Below are 23,043 nucleotides of genomic sequence, written 5' to 3' on the forward strand. Positions count from 1 at the left end.
TTTTTTTTTTTTTAAGTGACACAGCTTCCGAAGAAGGAACCCTAGGAACTCGAGCTCTTTGAAAGGATTGGGGAATACAGTTCATGTTGGTTTAAAGTAGGTTGGAATTTGTGGCTTAGATATGCTGTTTAGACTGCATCTACAGCGCTTTTTTCATCGTGGGGCAGCTAACTTTGGAACTAGGTTGTGGAAACAAACTACAGTGGTGCCCCGCAAGACGAATGCCTTCGCAAAACGAATTTCCTATGGGCTTGCTTCGCAAGACGAAAATGTCTTGCGAGTTCCTGCAGGGTTTTTTTCCTCCCCCCCCCCTTTTCCCAAGCCGCTAAGCCGCTTAACAGCTGATCCGCTAAGCCGCTAAACAGCTGATCGCTAAGCCGCTTATCAGCTGATCCGCTAAGCCGCTTAACAGCTGATCGCTAAGCCGCTTATCAGCTGATCGCTAAGCCGCTTATCAGCTGATCCGCTAAGCCGCTTATCAGCTGATCCGCTAAGCCGCTTATCAGCTGATCCGCTAAGCCGCTAATAGCGCTAATCCGCTAATGGGCTTGCTTCGCAAGACGAAAAAACCGCAAGACGAAGAGAATCGCGGAACGGATTCTTTTCGTCTTGCGAGGCACCACTGTATACCTTTAAAGTACGCCTGATACACCTTTCCCCTCTTGAAGAATCCTGGGCACTGTAGTCTGTTAAGGATTGCTAAAGATTGTAACTCTCTGAGAAGTAAACTAGAGTGCCCAAAATTTGTTGAGGGAAAGAAGGTGCTTTGAAGGTGCTTTAAAGATACTTGTAGCTGATCCTTCAACAAGAACAGATTCTGCTTATCCCCGTGCTGTGAAAGGCTTCTGCAGATCAAGCTGCTTTTAAAGGTGCATGAGCAGCCAAACTATTTTTTTCCTGGTCGGCTTGCAACTGTATATGATCCATAGCTATGCCTAGTGGGGGACAGGGATAGGATGTATTTAACTCTTTTCTTCAGGGTTCCCTCAAAATTCAACACAACAATCTTTCTCTTTCTTTCTTTGGCGATCACTCGTAGCCGAGTAAGATTGTCTTCCATAAACACGGTTTTAACAATGAGTCCGTAAGTGACTGTGGAGGCCAATTCTGGAACCACACATCCTTCCACAGTAACCTTCCACTGATGGCCAGTTCCACATTTGCTTATTTTTCTCTGCCCTTGGTTGCAACGATGTCCATGATTGTATGAAGGTTCCTCCACACCCTGTATTTGTGGCTGGGCAAACATTGCCATCCCAAAGTGGCTTGACCACCATCTAATCTCCATGGTGTTAGCTTCATCCTTCCACTTCATTATGAGCAAAATCTAACACAGGCTGGGGTGGGGTGGGGAGTTAAGAGACCCACCAAGCTGAACACATCCTGCCAACCACTAGTGATGGTTCCACCAGAAGCACTTGTCTGTGAAACCTCCTCCTCTTTGGGGTGACCTTCCAGGCCGACAAAATGCAGGGAGTGGTGCGTCAATCACTTGGGTGGCAGCCACTGTGTGTGACTGGTGACCTTCATTCATCTTGGCGAGTCACAATGGCGTGGATCTCTGTTGAGTGAAACGGGAACTGACTTGTCTGTTTTGACTGTCGGACCCATCTTCTTCAGAAAATGCAATGGCGCCCAATGCTTTCGCGGCGCGGTGCTGAGTCATTCCGCTTCTCCCGGCTACAGCAGAGATTCTTCAGCAGCAGTGTGCCTGTGTGTAAAGATTTATCAGCACTGCAGTAAAACTCTCATACACAGCTTCTTCTGTTCTACGAAGCTTTAATGTACAGCAGCAAAACAATAAATCAGCCATGAGAGAGCAACGATATGTTGCCTCTCCTTTGCAGCCAAAACAGAAAGTAAAAGTAAGTTCACATTCCTGCGTGAAACACACCCAGGACAGGACGTCATTTCCCTTGAGCTATTAACCTTGTAAGCTCTGGGACTCCTCACAATCTCAAGTGTGATTGTGCTTGTCCCAATTCTTGTGAGTGCCTCCTCTTGGGTGTGGAAGATGCAGAAGAAGCCAGATTCCTGCAGATAGCACACATAGTTTCCGTCGTTCTTGTTGAAAATGCATTGAAGCATCCAAGTCTAGAACAAACTCCTTCAAACTTCAACAAGACCCGTGGTTCTGCATTGCTTGCAACTGAACAGCATCTTGAACAGGAGGCGGTTACCACTGCTATTGGCAAATCTGTTGTTGGGGAAATCCCCTGGGAGCTGATTTGCAGCAATAAATAGAAATGTATCTGTTGGGCACAAATAGCTCCCCTTCTCAAGTTGAGCTGCTTTTTATTGCATCTGTTCGATTCGTTATCCACACTTGGATTCTCGCAACTTTTGTCAAGCACTGTGCTTGTGGGTTGAATGTTGCAGGGAGCTCTGCAGTGATTGCATGAAGGTAAGGAATGGTCCTCTTAGTGGTACAGCTCATGTTTTGCTTGTAGAAGGTCAGGTCCTAGGTTCAATTTCCCACATCTTCACCTAGAAGGATCTTGAGTAGTTGAGCTGGAAATGGCTCAACTACTATCTGGATATTTGAAAGGTTTCTACCAGTAGCAATTCTGTGATAGGTTGACCAGTGTTCTGACTTGGTGTAAGTCAGATTTGTGTGTTCTTCCATGGTTGGGTGGGATGGGGGTGAAAAGTACTGGGAGGGTTGAGTAGCAGAGAGTTTGGCTGTTAAATCCCTGCAGTTTATATTGACTTGTATAGTAGAGGAATAGTTTTAATGTTGTGGTAGCCAACGTCTGAAGAGTACTACATTTGTACTGAGTGCACTGCACACAACTAGCAGTAAATTCCAGAGTCATCCACCCCCGTAGACAAAGGATGGTGAATGGAAACAAGTTTTAAAAATATTATTAGTATATAGAGAAAACAGACATTCCTAGGAGAAGGCATTCTGCAACAGATGTTCCAGTACTGGACAATGGATTCTCACCGTTTTACCTTTCAGAGTTACTCCGTTCCATATATGTGCCAAGCCCATCAGCTTGTCCCTTGCATTAATCAACCAAACAGTTTTTCTCGTGATGGGTGGAGACACCTGTTCGAAATAAAGGGTTGTTGTTTCCTCTATTTCCAAAAATAAGTATCCCCAGATTCCTGAATTCCTGGAGGGCATTCAGAAGCATAACAACCCACAAGCCTGTTAATATCAGTCTATGTTATTCAGCCATAAATAAATAGCAATACAATGACCAATAACTAACAACACATTTGTGGGTCAATGGTCTAGTGCAGGAGTGCGTTGCTGAACTACAACTCCTAACCATCTCTGGCTATTGGCTGTGCTTGCTGGGGCTGTTGGGAGTTGCAGCTCAGCAACATCCAGAGGGCCAAAGGTTCCCTTCTCATGGTTTAGCACTATATACACACACACACACACACACACACACACACACTCAGTTGGGCATTCAATCTGGATGTGAACATGGATTTAAAAAATTTTTTTTTTGCACATGTTCATCTTTTCATTGGTAGTGCGGGATGCACAATCTCTGAGAGAGAGAGGCATTCTTGGTAAGCTCCTTCCAAACGAAGGATTAGCAAATATTGTGGCCCCCTGCCCAACAGCCGTTTGGTAGTGTGTGTGTGTGTGTGTGTGTTGCTCCATCCCTTCTGCGTAGGCGTCAGGTGGAGCCTCCTTGCCGCCTTCGCAGAAGTCTGTGCCGGCGTCTGTGCATCTGCCACTGTCCTCGAGGCCTCTGATCCCCCTTGGGACAGGCACAGGCAACCTTCCCCCTACAGCATGGGCCAGACTTGGCCCTCCAGCTGTTTTGGGACTGCAACTCCCATCATCCCTAGCTAACAGGACCAGTGGTCAGGGATGATGGGAATTGTAGTCCCAAAACAGCTGGAGGGCCAAGTTTGGCCATGCCTTTGTTAACGGAGAAATCCGAGGGCTCCCTTGGACAAAAAGCAAAGACACCAACCAGGACAATTGGAGCAAAACAGCAGCCAGTAGGCTTGGTCTTTATTGAGACTGTTGCAACAGGACTCCAACTCACCATAGGATGAAGCAAGATGGAAGCCCTGAACAAAAGAAGACCCCAACTTTTATTAGCTACTAATCCCTCATGCTACACCCCTAAGACTACATCATAACTACATCATTGACACATCACAAAGAGGAGGGGTTCAGGGAGGAGTTGTGGTGGTAACCTGAGTGTCTTGTCACCTGTCCCGTTCCTCCTTCCCCCCTCCCCATGATTACATTCCTGAGGACAAAGAGGAGTTCACTGTTTCCTGCCCCCAGAGGGAAGGGCTGGTCACTGTCCTTTGTTTCAGTCCGTACTGAATCCACTTCCATATGCAGGTGCTTTGTGAGTGTAATGATTTTCTGTCTAGGACCATCAAGGTTGGCATGCTAACTGGGCAGGGCTCCCTGCGGACGTGTTGGCTGCCTTGTGTCAAGTCTCTCCCCTTTGATCGTCCTTCCTTCATGGTGTAAAATAAAAGTGGAACGGTACAGATCCGATGTACGGGTGATTTTCTATGAATTTATAACAGATGCTGTGTGTGAGTGTGTCGAGTTGGTACAAACTGAATGACTGGGGAGGGGCTTTCCTGCAACACCTTGCGCCTACGCTGTCCACGCGCTAAATAATGAGCTTCACAAGCCTTTGCGGGTGCGTGTGAAAAACCTACAAAATCCACCACCCCCTACCCAAATTCAGGACAACGGCACTCTGCACATGCTCGGTGCTGCTGCTCTCGGAAGACAGGGCTGCCTGAATCTAACAACAGCAGCAATCCCAACTCGCTATATTCAAAACGGTATTTTTTTCATTATTAAAAACAACTATTATAAAAATAACAATGATTAATCACTACATATAATCAAATGAGCGGGTGTATTAAATTTCATGGTAATAAATAAACATCCCGCCTCCGGTCCCTCTAGTTGCCATGACAACGTCCTCGGCGGCCTCTACACACTCACACCGGCCTAGAACTTGCCGCTCTAGCCTCTCGCTTCCCCCTGCGGCCTCTATGGTTCTTCAATCGCCCGTTGCCTTTCCATAGAAATCAGGGAACGTCCGCGTTCCGGTTCCCCTCTATCCCTCTCCTCCATTCTCTATGCGCCGCGCTCCTCCCGCGGGCCGCTCTGGCCCCGTCGTCTCGCTGCGCCTCATCGGTCCCGGGCTGAGCCTCTCTATGGGCCGCGGGGGCAGCGGAGTCGGCGGCAGGTGGGTCTTCGCGTGGGGGGGGGAGGCTTCTCTTTTCCCGCATTCCCCCCTCATTGCACGCCTCTGCATGCCCCCCCCTTTGTAGGCCACCCTGATAGACCTCACCTGATAGAACCCCCCCCCCCCTTGACCCTCACCTTCCTCCTCCAGAGAGTCCCCTGGCTGCAAAGTCACCCGTTTGCAGGATTTATCCCTTTCCCGGCCCCCACGTTCGCCCCACTCATCATTTGTTATTGTTATTATTAATTATGTATCCCGCCCTGAGATTTACTGGTGAAGGGTGACAGTATAGAAATACAAGATAAAATAACCACGAAATTCACAATAAAAGGAAGGACAAAACAAAAAACAATCAGCCCTCTCCTCTCCCACAAACACACGTCGCCTCCTGGACTCTCCTCGTGAACCTCCCTTTCAATATACACACACACAGTGTAGGCGCATTTATGTTGCATGCTGCAGCCCCTTTGGGCATCTCTGAGGTATGATTCTCACAGCCCCAAAGACTTAGCAGGAACTCCCCCCCCCCCACTTTAGGGTCTCCTCCTTTTCAAGGACCTGTAACTCCAGAAGTAATGCTTAAAAGGGAAAAGGGGGGGAAATCCTGCTCTGGACCTAAGTTTCCTCCTAGGAAACTTGTTTTGATTCCCCAGCTGGGACCAGTTCCAGGGAATTTCTTCCCTTCTGTGTATGGGTTTCTCTTCCTTTTCCCATAAAGCCTTTTTTTGGGGTGGGTGGGGGATACTAAACACACATGTGACACGTATACAGTGCTTTTTTCTTTAAAAAAAAATGTTTAGGGGTACTGTCATTTTGACGCAAGAAAATCACCATTTTATAATTCAAATCGGGAAAGTATATACAGTAAATGGACAGAAGTACAAAGATTCACAAAATGTTTAGGGGTTTACATACCCCTGCGTCCCCCCCAGAAAAACAGCACTGCATGTACACACCCGGGTTGCTTTACGGGGAGTGGGTTTGTTATTGGTGTAAGGCAGCCTTCGCCAAGCCGGTGCCCTCCGTGGGAGTTGTCGGAAACATCTGGAGGGCACCTGCTTGGCAATGGCTGCTTTAAGGTCTGAAATTTAAGCTGCTTGTGAGAAAGGATTGGAAAGCCCTGACTGCAGTTTGGAGGCACAGTCCCCTTTACACCACATCTTTCTTTATTCTGTCTATATCCTGCCCTGTCCTATACCTATTACTCAAATTCAGCATTTGTAACAAGTTGTGAATCTGAGCCATGTCTACGTTCTGGGAATGGGAAGTTTGTCAAAAGTTACCTTTCGCTGACTTAGTGCCTTCCAGATGTTGGAGCTGGGGCTGATAGGAGCTGTAGTCAAAAACATCTGGAGGGAACTGTGTTGGTGAAGGCTGCTCTATTGTGCTAAACAACTCCCTGTCTTTCTCCTTGTGTCCCCAAAATCTCTCTGGGCCATCTTGGCTGTTCCACTGCTCTCAAAAGCTTTGGTGGGATGGCGGTTCGGGAGAGGGCGTTTTCTCTGCCAGCCCCTAAGTTGTGGAACTCCCTACCCACAGAGATGTACCTGGCACTCAGTCAGATGGGCAGGGTATAAATAATACAATTGTTGTTGTTGTTGTTGTTATTATTATTATTATTATTATTATTATTGCACTCCAGGTGTATGATTTTATTTTTTAAAAAAATTTTATTCAAGATTTTCCAAATACATAGAAAAAGAAAAAAGGTAAACAAAGAAAAAAGCATACAGAAAAAATATAGCAAAACAAAAATATAACATCCTAATCCGAAACTTTCTTTCTTTACAAATTAGACTTCCTCACATCTTCCGTTCCTGCTTTCCAAATTTAAAAAGTTCTAGACAGCAATTTATCACCTTATTTCAGATACTTATTTATATTTTCCAATTATTATGTTTCCCATTTTGTATTTACCTTCAATAGATTTGGAACCTTATTTTGGACATAATATTATTCAAAAATTTATCTTAAACTCATATCTCATTATAATCATTGTCATCTCACTTTCTTTTTAACTGGTTTACTAAAGCCACTCTTATTTTGACTCTTTCACTTTCTTAACATTCATACAATTTACAGTATTTTTGTAGATAGTCCTTAATTTTTTTCCAGTCCTCTTCCACTTCTTCTTCTCCCAGGTTACGGATTCTGCCTGTCATTTCTGCCAGCTCCATGTAGTCTATCAGTTGCATCTGCCATTCTTCCAGCGTGGGTAAATCTTGTGTCTTCCAATGTTTAGCGATGAGTATTCTTGCTGCCGTTGTTGCATACATAAAGAAAGTATAATCCTTCCTTAACACCCTTTGGCCGGCAATGCCCAAAAGCAAAGCCTCTGGTTTCTTAGGAAAGGTATACTTAAATACCTTTTTCAACTCGTTATATATCATTTCCCAGAAGGCTTTAACCCTGGGGCATGTCCACCAAAGGTGAAAAAACGTTCCTTCGGTTTCTTTACATTTCCAACATTTATTATCGGGCAAATGATATAGCTTTGCAAGCTTGACCGGGGTCATGTACCACCTGTATATCATTTTCATAATATTTTCTTTTAAGATTTTAGGATCCACCTAATTTTTTGTGATTTTAAATTGCAACGGGCAGTGAGGATGATGGTGATGATAAAAATGAAAATAAACAGTATACAGTGGTACCTCTGGTTACGTACTTAATTCGTTCCGGAGGTCCGTTCTTAACCTGAAACTGTTCTTAACCTGAAGCACCACTTTAGCTAATGGGGCCTCCCGCTGCCGCCACGCTGCCATCGCGCGATTTCTGTTCTCATCCTGAAGCAAAGTTCTTAACCCGAGGTACTATTTCTGAGGAGGTTTTTACTATTTCTGAGTTAGCGGAGTCTGTAACCTGAAGCATCTGTAACCCAAGGTACCACTGTACTCTGCTCGACTTCCGAAGTTCTTCTCTGCTCTTTCAGGCTGGATTATGGCATTCCCTTCACCTTTTGGACTGTGCTGAGCAGCCTCCAAATTGCGGGGAGATCCAAACCCCATCATGGACTCCTTATTGGACAGCTGCCTGAGGTTGCTGGTAACGCTGCTTTTAGCCCTGTGTGGGATCCGCTGGGCCAGCGGTGGCGACTGTAAGGGGCACCGCCAGGTCCTGCGCAGTGCGTCAGGCTATGTGACGGACGGGCCGGGCAACTATTCTGTCAACGGCAACTGCGAGTGGCTAGTGGAAGGTAGGAATTTGGGGAGGCTTCTTTATTTATTATTGGAAGTATATAAATCTACCTCCTTTATCCGAAGGTCCTATGGTGGCTGTCTGCAACAAAGTAAACTAAAAATAAAAAGTAGGCTAGAACAGAGACTTTAATTATAAACAAAACCAGCAACCAAAGTCCTGGACCCTGAGATCATCTTCTGAGGCCCTTCTTCTTGTGCCTCCTCCACGAGAGCCTGGAGGGTGGCAACATGAGAACAGGGACTTTTCTGCAGTGGCTCCCCATTTGTGGAATACTCTCCCCAGGGAGGCTTGCCTGGCGCCTTCACTGAACACCATTAGGCACCAGGCAAAAACATTCCTCCTCAACCAGGCCTTTAGCTGATTAATATTCTATAGCCTTTTAAATGTGTCTGTGGGAAGAAAGTGTTTTTATTTTTCTGTTTTGTTTTACTTACAGTGGTACCTCTGGATGCGAACGGGATCCGTTTCGGAGCCCCGTTCGCATCCTGAAGTGAACACAACCTGCGCGATTTGCTGCTTCCGCGCATGCGCGTGACGTCATTTTGACCGTCTGTGCATGCGCGAGCGGCGAAACCCAGAAGTAACACATTTCATTACTTCCGGGTCGCCGTGGAGCGTAACCTGAAAACGCTCAACCTGAAGCATATTTAACCCGAGGTATGACAGTATTTACTTGTTTTTATCTTGCATTTTATTCTGTGAACTTCCTTGAGATCTTACAATGAAGGGTGGTATATAAATCTAATAAATAAATAAAGATAATAATAATAAAAAAAACATTTTCCCCGCCCATTTGTTTCTACCTTTAAATATAAACCAGCCGGTTAATGATACATTTGAGAAGTCCTGCCAAATACATCAGTCGTGAGTGTGATCAGAAAAAGGGTGGTGGAGGGGTTCTGTGCCTCCCAGCAGTTGCATGGTGCACAGAAATCCCACAAGTGCCCACTTTTCCTGCTGCAGAAATGGGAATGGCCCCTTCTTGAATGCCTGCCTATCATACAACTGTTGGTGGCGCAGAACCTTGTTCCCATAGAGGTGAAAGAGGAAGTGAGAAAGAGCGTCCTTCCTCAAACTTCCTCCTTCAGTTCTGTGCACTTTTCACAGGACAAAAGGTGACCCCATTCAGTGCCTCTTGGACCAAGGGGGCTAAGAAGCTTAGTGGGCTCCAGGGGAAGACCCTCCAGGGCTCATGGGAATTGTGTTGGTACCCCCTGCCTTACAGGAGTCAGGAAATGATGAAAGCCCATCCTTGGTCCTGTGCCTGGTATTCTAACCCTCCCGCCCCACTTTTCCACCCTGTTCAGCTCCCAGCAGCAGCTACCGCATCCTCTTGACGTTCATGTTCATGGACACTGAATGCACCTATGACTACCTGTTCATCTACGATGGAGATTCTCCCAGCAGCCCTTTGCTGGCCAGCCTCAGCGGCAGCACACTGCCCCCCACCATCGAGGCCACCTCTGGCAAGGTACTGACCCCGGAGGTTGGATGGAGTCAAGTTGCAACCAATAGACATAGGCCTGGACCAGTGAGCATGGAAGGGCTCCGTGGCCTGGAGGTTTTGCTCTGGGGTTCGGGAGGTGGCCATTCACGAGTGGTTGTTGAGATGAAGTTGGAGATTACTGCATGCTGGGGAGAGGAGTGGAGACTCTGAGGGGCACACGGGGCACGTAGCTGTGGTCTCTTAAGGGACACGCGAGTCGTGTAATTGTGATCTTGGGTTTCACGTGGGGCATGTAGCTGCGATCTTGGCACCATCCCACCCTCTTAACTCCTTGGCAGATGCTGCTGCACCTGTTCAGTGACGCCAACTACAACCTCCTGGGCTTCAATGCCACCTACACGGTCTCGCTGTGCCCAATGGGCTGCTCCGGACACGGGATCTGCGACAATGACGGGCACTGCACATGCTTCCAAGGTTGGGGCGGCGAGGGCTGCTCCATGCCTGACTGCGTCACCTACTGCCAGAGCCATGGCAGCTGCAGCCAGGTAAGACTTGAGACTTTCCGGATCTCACCGTGCTTGCCCCATAAAGCGCATTTGTAGCGGCCGTGTGTGTGCTGGGGGGTGGTCACCCCAAACTTCTTGCCCTAGACACAGCTTTCTCCTTTCTTTCTCTGGTAGCCTCCATCTTGTATTTCTCGAGTGGGGGCACACTTTTTGCAAAATAAAAAAACCGGAGAGACAATCCGAATTCAGTTCCAGGAACAACTGAGTTCTGCACAGCTCTCTGTTCTGGACTGTCTCGCCAGAGTGGTGCATGCCCTGGTTATCTCTCGCTTGGACTTCAATGCGCTCTGCGTGGGGCTACCTTTGAAGGTGACCTGGAAGCTACAACTAATCCAGAATGCGGCAGCTAGACTAGTGACTGGGAGCGGCCACCAAGACCATGTAACACCGGTCTTGGAAGACTTACATTGGCTCCCAGAATGTTTCCGAGCACAGTTCAAAGTGTTGGTGTTGACCTTTAAAGCCCTAAACGGCTTCGGCCCAGTATACCTGAAGGAGCGTCTCCACCCCCATTGTTCTGCCCGGACACTGAGGTCCACCACCGAGGGCCTTCTGGCAGTTCCCTCCCTGTGAGAAGTGAAGCTACAGGGATCCAGGGAGAGGGCCTTCTCGGCAGTGGCGCCCGCCCTCTGGAATGCCCTCCTACGAGATGCCAAAAAACAACTATCTGACGTTTAGAAGACATTTGAAGGCAGACTTGTTTAGGGAAGCTTTTAATATTTGATGTTTTATTGTATTTTAATATTTTGCTGGAAGCCGCCCAGAGTGGCTGAGGAAACCCAGCCAGATGGGTGGGGTATAAATAATAATAATAATAATAATAATAATAATAATAATAATAATTAACATTGCCTAATCTCTGCTACTTTGTGTAATCTTATTCTGCAGTTTTTGTTATTTTGCCTCATTTTTTCCCCTGGTTTTTGCTTCTCTTGGGGAACTCTTTGCAAGCACCAGATCTTGGCCTGCTCCGTGTCTCTAATCTTGGAAATCTCATTCGGACGTCTCTCGGATACCTGCAGTTTTGCTTCCAAGCCTAGACTCCTAGACACAAGGGCTACCTTTCCCCCTTGAGATGAGTTTGTCCTCCCTGCCTGCGAGCCAGTGGCGCTTTGCAGGGAGCCTTACGTTTTGTTGTCCTGACAGGGTGTACTGTTTCTCCACAGGGCTCAGATCATTGCCGGTGTGAACCGGGCTTTGTGGGCCGGGCCTGTGACTTAGCCCTGAGCGAGAACCAAGGAGCCGGCAAGTGGTACAACGTCAGCGCCCGGGATCCTAGTTTCCGGCCCCGCACGGCAGCGGCTGGTGCCTTCTTGCCCTCCACTGGAGGACTGTACATCTTTGGAGGTCAGAAATTAATCCACTCCTGTGGGGTGGAAGGAAGGGAGCCGCTCTGGGCATTTGGGGTCTGCAGTCCTGGGGTGCTTCCTTTCCCTCCTGCAGTCCCAGTGGGCGCTTCCTTCCTGTTCTGTAGCCCCATGGCTTTTCTTCTTCCTCTCCAGGTTTGGATCTGAACACGGCTCTGGGGGACCTCGTCTTCTATAACTTCACCACCAACGTCTGGCATCGGCGAGTGCTCAGCCCCTCTCCGGTAAGCTTCTTCTTTCCTTTGTCGCCCAGCAGCGATTTATGCGGCACTTTACGCATAAGTGCAGCGATTTACGCATGAGGAAGTCATGCGCCAGGGGTGTGGCAACAGTGGGAGGCGAAAGCGCGCCTCATGTTAAGAATGGTTTTGGCTTAAGAACAGACCTCCAGAACGAATTAAGTTCATAACCGGAGGTACCACTGTATATCTAAAATTGCCATCATTTTTTTAAACAGATTTTTTTTTTTAAAAAAAACTATTAAAAATAAATATAGATTAAAAAATCTAAATAAGGCCCTTTAGGGCCCATCAACCTGAGATGTTTATAGCATCCTCATAAAAATGTAATCTGTGACTACATCATCATTAATGTGTGTCTGCACGCATCCGACCTGGTGGAATGCTCTGTCCCATGAGACCAGGGCCCTGCAGGATTTTACTTCCTTCCGCCAGGCCTGTAAGACAGATCTATTCTGCCTGGCTTTCAGTATGAACTTAGCCTGATCTTTTATTCCCCTTCCTTCCCTCCCCCTCCCTTTTTTATGAAGATTACCCGCTCTGGGATCCCACAGCTAACTCTTACCTGATCTCCTCGCTGGCCCAAGTAGGACTAATTTAGACAGCTAGCCCTGGCGATCATCTAATTTTTATTGGATGGATTTCCCCCCTAAATTGATTTTTGAATTCTGAATTTATTGTTATTCATGTTTTATACTGTATTTTATGCTGTTTTTTGTTGCATCAGTTAAGTGTTTTAAATTTGTTGTTAGCCGCCCTGAGCCCGGTAAGGGCAGGGTATAAATAAAAATTTATTATTATTATTATCTCAGAGCCAGGAGGCTGCCCCTTGAGCCTTCCTTGCAGCTGCGTCATGTGTGAAATGGCCCGGAGGAGGGGGGAAATGCCCCACTGTGCCTTGATCCCATACCTCCCACTTGTCTAACTCCTTTGTCCTCCCCCTTTTACAGTCAGCCCGCCACTCCCACATCGCCGTGGCATGGGAGGGATTCCTGGTCCTCTTTGGGGGCGAGCTGGCCAGCGGCTTTCTTACAAACGACGTCTGGATGTACCTGCCCTGGGAAGGCCGTTGGCAGGAGCTGGTGCCCCTCAACACCACCTGGTTTCCTCCACCTCCCGGGCTGGCCGGCCACGCCTCTGCCGTGGTGAATGAATGGCTTTACATATTTGGAGGTGAGAGCAAGAATCACAGAATCGTAGACCAGCCCCCCTGCAATCCAAGAATCTCAAGAATCTCAACTAAAGCATCCATGACAGATAGCCATCCAACCTCTGCCTAAAAGCCTCCAGTAACCTGAAGTGCAGCGACTTGAGTGGGAGGTGGAAAAGTAGAGTACTGGAATACTTTGCCTCACCTAATAATAATAATAATAATAATAATAATAATAATAGGATTCCTTAGCTGCCTGTCACCATAAATTTCCGGGTGGGTGGCAACGGTATAAAAACACAAGATTAAAATCAGTCAAAATAATCTAAAACCAGAAGACTAGGGTGGATCCTGAAAGTATCTATCTGAGTTGTCAGAAGCCAGAGGTAAATAAGTGCAGCTTCAACACGTGACAGAAATGGTACAATGGAAGTGTCTGTTACGGCTTGTGGGGAGGGACTTTCATAGTTTAGGGCAGGCATAGGCAAACTCCGGCCCTCCAGTTGTCTGGGACTACAATCCCCACCATCCCTGACCATTGGTCCCGTTAGCTAGGGATGGTGGGAATGGTAGTCCCAAACATCTGGAGGGCCGAAGTTTGCCTATGACTGGTTTAGGGGCTGTTACAGAGATGGCCCTCTCCCGGGCTGCCACCCCCTGAGCTTCTGAGGGCAGCGAAACTACCAGGAGGGCCCCCTTTGCCAATCTTAACAACCGAGAGGGTATGTAGGAAAGGAGCTGATTGCCCAGATATTCATGTGCTAAGTCATTCAGGGCTCTAACCACTCACGTGAACCCCCTGAATTGGACCTGGACACAAACTGGTGACTGGTTCAGCTGTTTTAGAGCAGATTGCTGTGTGAATTCTGTATGGAACCCCAGTCAAGTAACCTGGCTGCTGCTTTTCGGACCTGTGGATGTTTCTGAGATGTCTTCAAGGGCAGCCCCATGCGGTGCACATTGCAGCAGTCCAGCCCAGCAGTCACATGAGCGTGGAGCGTGGTGGCCGAGTCACTTCTTTCCAAAAGGGGGCTTTAGCCGGTGAACCAGCCAGAGCTGGAAATAGGCGCTCTTAGCCCTGCTAACTTGTTTCCCTTCCTTTACGCAGGCCGCACCTCGGTGGATGTCTTTTCCTCACAGATGTACCGCTTCCATCTGAGGATGTGGCGCTGGGAGTTGGTGGTGCCCTCGGGGGGCAAGGCTCCCGCAGCCGCAGGCCACTCCATGGTGTTCCACGCAGCCTCCCGCACTCTCCTGGTTTACGGCGGGCACCGACCCTCAACTGCTCGGTAAAGAGAAAACTGGGAGTACTGTGAGCATACACACCAGGGGCTGCCACCCCTGCTCACCCCACCCACCAACCCTACCTATCTGCCCTACAAGTGGCCAAACCCTCCTCCTTTTACACCGCACCCACCCTCACACTCCTCTGTGAAACGCCCCCCACCCTGCTCCTTTGAACAGCTTCCCTTGGCTGCCTGCTACCCAGTCGTAGCTTTCTATTGGTGGCCATTCAGACTGCAGCGTGATGGCAGCCTTACAATTTTATGTATATAGGAAGATATGTATATAGCAGAAGTAGATCTTTTTGTTGTTCAGAACATCAAGGAAAACTGGAGCAAAAGGCCTTTGGGGGTTTGATTTACAACTTCCTCTGCCCTATTGATGCAGGAAGTTGCCTTGGTTGGTACAGCTGGCATATAGACAAAGGATGGGGAACCTGTGGCTCTACAGGTGGCATTGGACTACGACTCCCATCAGCCCTAGCTGTTGGCCATGCTGGCTGGGGTTGATGGGAGTTGTAGTCCAGTAACCCTGGGAGAGCCATTTGTTCCCCATCCCTGATATAGGCTAAGTTCCCACCTTCTTCTCAGGTTATTGAGTCAATGCTTGCGGGTGCAATTGCTTCCTTTAAAATCTATTTTTATTGCAAATATAACAGGAAGGAAAAAGGAAGAGACCATATCAACTCACGTTACCTATAAGAAAAACCCAGCAATTCTAATTTAAACATATGTGTTAAAATAAACAGTCCCTCTGGGCCAAATGGGATTGACGCTTACACTGTGGGCAGACTTGAGATGATGGAAACATGAAGGGGGTGATATGAATCATAGAATCATAGGATTTGTAGAGCTGGAATTGTATAGTTGGAATCTGAACTCAAGCATCCATGGCAGATGGCCACCTAACCTCAGCTTAAAAACCTCCTGTGGAGGAGAGTCTACAACATTCCAGGGGAGTCTGTTCCACTGTCAAACAGCTCTTACTGTCAGAAAGATCTTCCTGATGTTTAGTCAGAATCTCCTTTCTTGTACCTTCAGTCCATTGGTTTGGGTCCTAGCCTCTGGAGCCGGAGATACCAAGTTTGCTCCATCCTCTGTGTGACAAGTCTTTAGATGTTTGAAGGTGCCTATTGTATCTCCTCTCAGCCTCCAGGCTAAACATACCCAGCTCCCTCAACCGTTCCTCATAAGGCTTGGTTTCCAGACCCTTGATCTCCTTGCTTGCCCTCCTCTGCACATGTTTCTGCTTGTCACTATCCTCCTTCAGTTGTGGCGCCCACAACTGGACACAGGATTCCATTATAATAATATAATAACAATTTATTATTTATACCCCGCCCATCTGGCTGGGTTTCCCCAGCCACTCTGGGCGGCTTCCAACAGAATATTAAAATACAATAACCTATTAAACATTAAAAGCTTCCCTAAACAAGTCTGCCTTCAGATGTCTTCTAAAAGCCTGGTAGTTGTTTTTCTCTTTGACATCTGGTGGGAAGGCGTTCCACAGGGCGGGTGCCACTACCGAGAAGGCCCTCTGCCTGGTTCCCTGTAACTTGGCTTCTCACAGTGAGGGAACCACCAGAAGGCCCTCGGCGCTGGACCTCAGTGTCTGGGTAGAACGATGGGGGTGGAGACACTCCTTCAGATATACTGGACCGAGGCCGTTTAGGGCTTTAAAAGTCAGCACCTACACTTTGAATTGTGCTCGGAAACGTATTGGGAGCCAGTGTAGGTCTTTCAAGACTGTTGTTATGTGGTCTCGGTGGCCGGCCCCAGTCACCAGTCTAGCGGCTGCATTCGAATTAGTTGTAGTTTCCAGGTCACCTTCAAAGGTAGCCCCACAGGTGTGGTCTGACCAAGGCAGGAAGAAAAGCTTACCTGAAACTCTCCTGCCCTCAGCTTCAGCGTGCGTGTGAACACCACCGACCTCTTCCACGTGGACCTGCGCTATTGGAGCACGTTGCGCGCGAAGGACTCGCACCGGGGACCTCGAGAGCGGGCCTTTCACTCTGCCACAGTCATTGGCAACTACATGGTTGTGTATGGTGAGTATGGCCTCTCCAGCCAGAGGGTAGGGGTGCGTGGAGGAATGTGAGAATTGGGGTGGGGGTCAGATCTTTCCTTCCTCTTCCAATACTGAATATTTGGGAATTTGGGGAAGGGCCGTAGCTTGGTGGCATAACATGTCGAAGTTCTCAGGTTCAGTCCCCATCAACATCTCCAGGTAAGGCTGGCAGACAATCTTGTCTGAAATCCTTGAGAGCCGCTGCCGGTCTGTGTAGACACTATTGAGCTAAATGGATTCATGTTCTGACTCAGTATCTTCCTCTGTTCCTAATCATTTTTGGTGCAGATAATACAAACCAGTTTTCCACCATTCCCCAAACCCCTGCCCTCCTTGCATTGATCCTTTTCCTCCGACAGCCTGAGACACAGAACCTTGGCTCCCCAGGCCGTTTTATTTGCATGCTAGGCAAAGTTTCATGTGCTAAATTGCTGCATATCCAGATTGGTGCTAAAGGCGCAGGAGCAGAACCAGGAAAAAGAACTGGCAACCCTGTTCCCAAGTTTAGTACGGTATTGTTAAATTAATATTGCCAAAGCTTCCATTTCCTGTGAAATTTCTGTAAGGAAAAAGCCTGTATTGAAGGAAGGGAATAAGTACAGTCGTACCTTGGTTTTTGAACACCTTAGTTTTTGAACATTGTGGCTCCCGAATGCCACAAACCAGGAAATGAGTGTTGCGGTTTGTGAACTATTTTTGGAAGCCAAATGACCGATGGGGCTTCCGTGGCTTTCGATTGCCTTCATGAGCTTCCTGCAGCCAATCAGAAACCGCGCTTTGATTTCTGAACGTTTTGGAAGTCAAATGGACTTCCGGAACGGATTCCATTCGACTTCCAAGGTACGACTGTATTGTCCCCACCCACCCATATCCCCTATCAGTTGCTATCAGTGGCTACTAGCCATAATGACTATGTACTGCCTCCGCAATCAGGCAGCAATGCTTTTGAACGCCAGTTCCTGGAAACCACAGGAAGGGAGAGGGCTCTTGGGCACAAATCTGGCTTGCCCGTTTCCCGCAGACATCTGGTTGGAGAACAGGACTAGATGGGCCATTGGCCTGATCCAGCAGGGTTTCCTTGTGTTCTTAGGCACTGGAAATAGCTGTACACTTTACTGCACCATTGTGTATATGTATTTTTCATCATCATCATCGTCAAACCTTTAATTGGCATCACATACAAACATCCATAGCAAATCAATACAGAATTCCCGCCTTCCCAGTGACACAAAACATTTGTCAAATGAAAGAGGCAAAGCAGTCTAACATTACATCTCTAGGTCTCCAGGGAGATCAGACGTCTGCAATGTGTTTCGACGACAAAAAACCAGATAAAGATATTTAGCCACTAACTTGGTGAGCTCTTGATTATTCCCCAATAATAGAAAATGTATGTCCTCTAACTCTGGTTTCCATTTGGGGATGCAGAGTTGATCTAGGAACTGCTGGCGGAGAGCAACACATAGTTTACATTTAAGAACCATATGTGTAAGAGTTTCCACCTGATGGTCTTCACATGGGCAAACTATTTTTCCTTCCACCATTCCCTAGAACCTTCCCCACAGGAGGTTTGAAGGATTTGAATTAAACTTGGCCAGCGAAAATGCCCTTCCTTCTTGAGGATTAAGCAAAAATTCAAGATAATTGTGGTTAATTTCATATGCCCAAGAAAGTTGAAAGAGGGGAACATGTTTTCTCTGCTGCTGCTGTTAGTTCCCGGCGTTCAATATCCCACAATCTAGTTTTTATTATAATATATATTTTTGCTTATGGGACGTGGGTGGCACTGTGGGTTAAACCACAGAGCCTAGGACTTGCCGATTAGAAGGTCGGCGGTTCGAATCCCCGTGACGGGGTGAGCTCCTGTTGCTCGGTCCCAGCTCCTACCAACCTAGCAGTTCGAAAGCATGCCAGTGCAAGTAGATAAATAGGTACCGCTCCGGCGGGAAGGTAAACGGCGTTTCCGTGTGCTGCTCTGGTTCGCCAGAAGCAGCTTTGTCATGCTGGCCACATGACCCGGAAGCTGTACGCCGGCTCCCTCGGCCAATAAAGCGAGATGAGCGCCGCAACCCCAGAGTCGGCCACGACTGAACCTAATGGTCAGGGGTCCCTTTACCTTTATATTTTTGCTTTGCTTCCTTTTCTTCTCCAGGGGGAAATGTCCACATCCACTACCACGAGGAGAAATGTTACGAGGACGAAATCTTCTTCTACCACCTGGGCTGCCATCAGTGGGTCTCCAGTCATGATCTGGCGCCTCCACTCTCCCACGGTGAGGGAAGGCTCTGATTCTAGGAAATTGCACTCGCCCTCTTAGTTTGCTGCAGGGTCCTGATGGTGCCATGAACTCACAGAATCTCCAGTGGTCAGCTTCCCTATAGAAAGAGCACTTCTGTATCAAGTACTCTGGGGAGGAGAGAAGTTCCACAGGTCCAGCTTCTCTCATCGCAGCGTTGAAAGGAAAGGGGGCACCTGAGGTTGCTGAGCATCCTTTTGCCACAGAGCTCATAAAGCAGGAGCCCATATCCCTCTTATAGCTCTCCTAGTACTCCAGCTCCCATCAGCCTCATCCAGCCCTGCCAATGGTCGGGACTGATGGGAGTTGTAGTCCAGCAACATCTGAAGCAGATCACAGATTGCTCATTCCTCTTGCAAAGGGACAAAAAATTAATGTTTGGTGTGTGTTTTTAAACGGATAGTGTAATCGGTGAGATTTGATCTGTCACACCAAAAATCATAGTACAGTGGTACCTCAGGTTAAGTACTTAATTCGTTCCGGAGGTCCGTTCTTAACCTGAAACTGTTCTTAACCTGAAGCACCACTTTAGCTAATGGGGCCTCCTGCTGCTGCCGCGCCGCCGGAGCACGGTTTCTGTTCTCATCCTGAAGCAAAGTTCTTAACCTGAAGCACTATTTCTGGGTTAGCAGAGTCTGTAACCTGAAGTGTGTGTAACCTGAAGCGTATGTAACCTGAGGTACCACTGGAAAGTCAAGCCAAAGTTAAATTTTGGTCCGCCATCTTGATTCAAAATGGCTCCCAAATATTGACAAAGACCCCCTCCTCCCCACCTCAGGAACTCTCATGCCAAGTTTGGTGATGATATGTCAAGGGATGGACAAACTTACGCCCAAAAACAGGCATGGTCATTTTGGTCCACCAACTTGTAACCTGGGGACCAGTTGGTGACAAAAGACTGCTGCCCCCGCCTCAGAACACTCATGCCAAGTTTGGCAACGATATCTAGAGAGGTGGCTAAACCCACGGAGAACAGATAGACAGACCATTTTCCAAAATGTATAGTTTTATTTGGCGCCATATTTTTCCCGGGCCCCAATTCCAGCGCTTTGTTGTGACACCACAATAGGCTGCCCTTGACCTGACCTCTTTCTCCTTCCTTCAGAACACGAGGCCAAGACTCAGGCCCAGGCGCGAGGTCGCTACTCCCATGTGGCCGCGGTCATGAACGGGAACGTGCTGGTTGTGGCTGGCGGCTACAGCGGGGTGCCGCGGGGAGACCTCCTGGCGTACAAGGTGCCCACTTTTGTCTTCCAGGTGCCTTCTCAGATGGTAAGTGTCTCTGCCTCCCTTAAACCCTTCCCTTTGCCTGCTTCCGATGGGCTTGCCTGACTATGGGCCCATCGAAACCTCGGCATCCTAAGAGCTGGCCTGTCACCTGTGCTCTAGCAGAGGGCCTTCTGGTCTTAACCAGGCCGACCACGTACACCCCAACTGTCCTTTTAACTGTAAAATCGTAAAACTGGGAAATTTTACAAATAAATGGGGCATCATGAGACTTGGGGCTCAGTAGAGAATTAGGCTGGTTAATTTGCTCCAGGAAGTAATGGTCTCTCCTGAGGTGTTCATGTACACAGTTCCTTTTTCCCCTCTGTTCTGTGCTTTATACACCCATTGAAAACCCTTATTTTTCTCCAAGCTTTCTCCAGATGAACTGTTGTTTTAGTTTGCAACTGATAGTCTATGCAACGGAGGAATTTTAATTGGGCTTTGAAATTTTGTTTTATGATTTACGTGTTATGTCCCCCCCCCCCAGTACTCTTATTTACCACTTAAGATTATTTTATTTTGTTTTATTTTATTATTATTTTAAAAAAAAATTATTTATTGCTTTATTTATAACCAGCGGGGGTGCCTGGTGATTTGTGGAAACAAACAAAAAATTGCTTTTAAAATGGATAGCGCACTTTGTGATTTTGGACCCACTTCCCAAAAATCAGGTGAAGTCACGCCAAAACTGTTAGTCCGCCATCTTGATTCAAAATGGTGCCTGGTGCCCCAAACATCAACAGAGTCTGCTACCTCCCACCTTGGAAACCCCCATGCCAAGTTTGGAGACGTGCTTATCATTGTCACATTATTCTATATCAAGCTGTCTGTAACACCTTAAAATGGATACATTAAAAAATAAAGAATGTGTGTTGTTGCAGAGTCAGTCTTTGCATTCTGCTGGAGGGCAGGGTGTGGGGGGCAGGAGCTGCACACCCTCCCTTTGTGTGGGGCACTTTGTAAGGCAGCATCGCGAGTGCCTTACTGGATGCAGGACTGACTTGAGGGGTCACTGACCCACACCTTTGCTTCTTCCCCCACGGCTTCAGTACCACTTGGACTACTGCTCCATTTACACTGAAAAAACCACGTGTGCCAAGGACCCAGAATGTGCCTGGTGTATGAGAGGCTGCCAGAGTACCCAGCCCCACAGCACTGTGAGTAACTTGGGGGGGGTTCAGCAGTTTAGACCACAGCACCACTTGCTTCTCTTGGACTTTCCGATCGGAAGGTCGGCGGTTCAAATCCCCATGACGGAGTGAGCTCCCGTTGCTCTGTCCCAGCTCCTGCCAACCTAGCAGTTCGAAAGCACACCAGTGCAAGTAGATAGATAGGTACCATTGTGGCAGGAAGGTAAACAGCATTTCCGTGTGCTCTGGCTTCCATCACGGTGTCCCGTTGCGCCAGACTCCATAGTCACCTTTGACTGGACTTCACCGTCCAGGGGTCCTTTACCTTTTTTTACCTTTACCTCTGGGGGTGTGGGGTGCGTGCTGATCCAGAGATGAGTAGCTGTGCATGGACAGGAGTGGAAATCTCACTGGTCCATTGTGGGAGTTGTAAATTGACAACATCTGTAGCGCACCATGCTGGCTACTGGGGGTGCAAGATTTTAGGGCTCATTAATGTCTTCCCCCTCCTTCTCCTCAGTGCCCCAATACTGGCTGCCTGGGCTTGGCCCGCCTCTTAGTTGACTGCCAGTCTTGCCTGGCTTTCGGCGGCACCAACGCTTCTCTTCCTCGTGCCCCGGGACCCTTTGGCTGGTGTGTGCAGAATGAGACCTGCATGCCTCTCTCAGGTAAGTGAGCCAAGCCGGGCCATTCTGCCTGTTGCCACAAACCCGCGTTGACGAGGCACACTTCTTAAAGTGACATTACGAATACTGCTTTTTTGGGAATACAGGCTCGCCACAAGCTTGGGAGCAAGTTGACAGGAATGAACACTGTATTCTTCATTGTTGTTTTTAAAGAGATTAAAAATAATGATAAATAATAGAAGTTGTATACCACCCTTGATTTCAAGAAGGAAAATCAAGGCAGTTCACTGCCTCAGTGAGGGAGAATGGGAAGCAGGGACTCAATTAATCTGCTTTGCTGACGGGAGCTCCATTAGGTAGGCACCACCTACCTCTGAACTATTGCAGCTGGGCATTATAAGAACCTCTGTTTAAGAACTGGAACGCTTGAGTTTTATTTTTTCCTCTTCCCTCCCTTTCTTTTCCCCTTGTGTGCCTTTCTTTAAAGGACCGTAAGCTTGCAGGCAAGAACCGTCTTCTCTTAACTGAGTTCATGTGAGACACTTTGAGAGTCTTTTTGGCTGAAGAATGGGTTGCAAATGCTCTTAATAATAATAATATTTAAATACACCCTGAAGCAATTTATTCAAAACGCTGAAACGTCTGTAATTGAAATGCATAATAAACAAGCCCATTAAAGCAGCATAGCAGTGAAAATCAAAAATTAAAACAGGAGATTCAGATCAGGAGAATGCTTGTCCAAACAGGTGTGTCTTAAGGAGCCGGCGCCTTTCATATTTCAACAGAAACCGTGTGTTGAAGAAATCCACTCTCCGACACTTCTGTTTCCTTTTCATCCACAGAGCAGGGCAGGTGCCAGGTGGGGAAAATCTCTGGGACCTATGGCTGGTGGGGTCCTCAGCCCTTCTTTGTCACTTCCTTGGCGCAATGTCAGCATGAAAACTTCCTCCCCGGCCTCCACCTCATCACCTACCAGCAGCCACGCAACGATTCCCAGCCTGATAAGGTAATGGCAAGAGTGGGTCTCCAGATTTATAAACACAGTCAGCTGATTGATTGGTTGCATTTCTTTGTCGCTTTCCAGTCAAATGAATCCCAAAGCAGGTTACAAGCAATAAATAACATAAAGCATAACATCACAAGTACAGCATAAATCATATAATATAATTAACAAATCGTCTGTAAACCAATTGCAGTCTATAA

At 47.7% G+C, this 23,043-nt stretch overlaps 1 protein-coding gene across 3 annotated transcripts in view; it reads left to right on the plus strand.

Annotated features, from left to right (window-relative positions):
• The first annotated feature begins 5,050 nt into the window (after nucleotides 1-5,050).
• Nucleotides 5,051-23,043, plus strand: part of MEGF8 (multiple EGF like domains 8) — a 63,254-nt gene continuing 45,261 nt past the window's right edge. For 2 of the 3 annotated variants that reach the window (XM_028742260.2, XM_028742261.2), the window contains exons 1-14: nucleotides 5,051-5,198; nucleotides 8,131-8,394; nucleotides 9,707-9,870; nucleotides 10,185-10,391; nucleotides 11,579-11,759; nucleotides 11,915-12,003; nucleotides 12,969-13,191; nucleotides 14,277-14,457; nucleotides 16,354-16,499; nucleotides 18,672-18,791; nucleotides 19,921-20,087; nucleotides 21,134-21,241; nucleotides 21,735-21,882; nucleotides 22,683-22,846. In XM_028742260.2, the coding sequence (XP_028598093.2) occupies nucleotides 8,208-8,394; nucleotides 9,707-9,870; nucleotides 10,185-10,391; nucleotides 11,579-11,759; nucleotides 11,915-12,003; nucleotides 12,969-13,191; nucleotides 14,277-14,457; nucleotides 16,354-16,499; nucleotides 18,672-18,791; nucleotides 19,921-20,087; nucleotides 21,134-21,241; nucleotides 21,735-21,882; nucleotides 22,683-22,846 (2,085 nt within the window). In that variant the 5' untranslated portion in view covers nucleotides 5,051-5,198; nucleotides 8,131-8,207. The remainder of the gene's footprint in view (nucleotides 5,199-8,130; nucleotides 8,395-9,706; nucleotides 9,871-10,184; nucleotides 10,392-11,578; nucleotides 11,760-11,914; nucleotides 12,004-12,968; nucleotides 13,192-14,276; nucleotides 14,458-16,353; nucleotides 16,500-18,671; nucleotides 18,792-19,920; nucleotides 20,088-21,133; nucleotides 21,242-21,734; nucleotides 21,883-22,682; nucleotides 22,847-23,043) is intronic. The other variant, XM_028742262.2, reaches the window with a different exon arrangement.

This window comes from Podarcis muralis, chromosome 7 (assembly GCF_964188315.1).
Source record: "Podarcis muralis chromosome 7, rPodMur119.hap1.1, whole genome shotgun sequence".
In the NCBI taxonomy this organism is placed as follows: Eukaryota; Metazoa; Chordata; class Lepidosauria; order Squamata; family Lacertidae; genus Podarcis; species Podarcis muralis.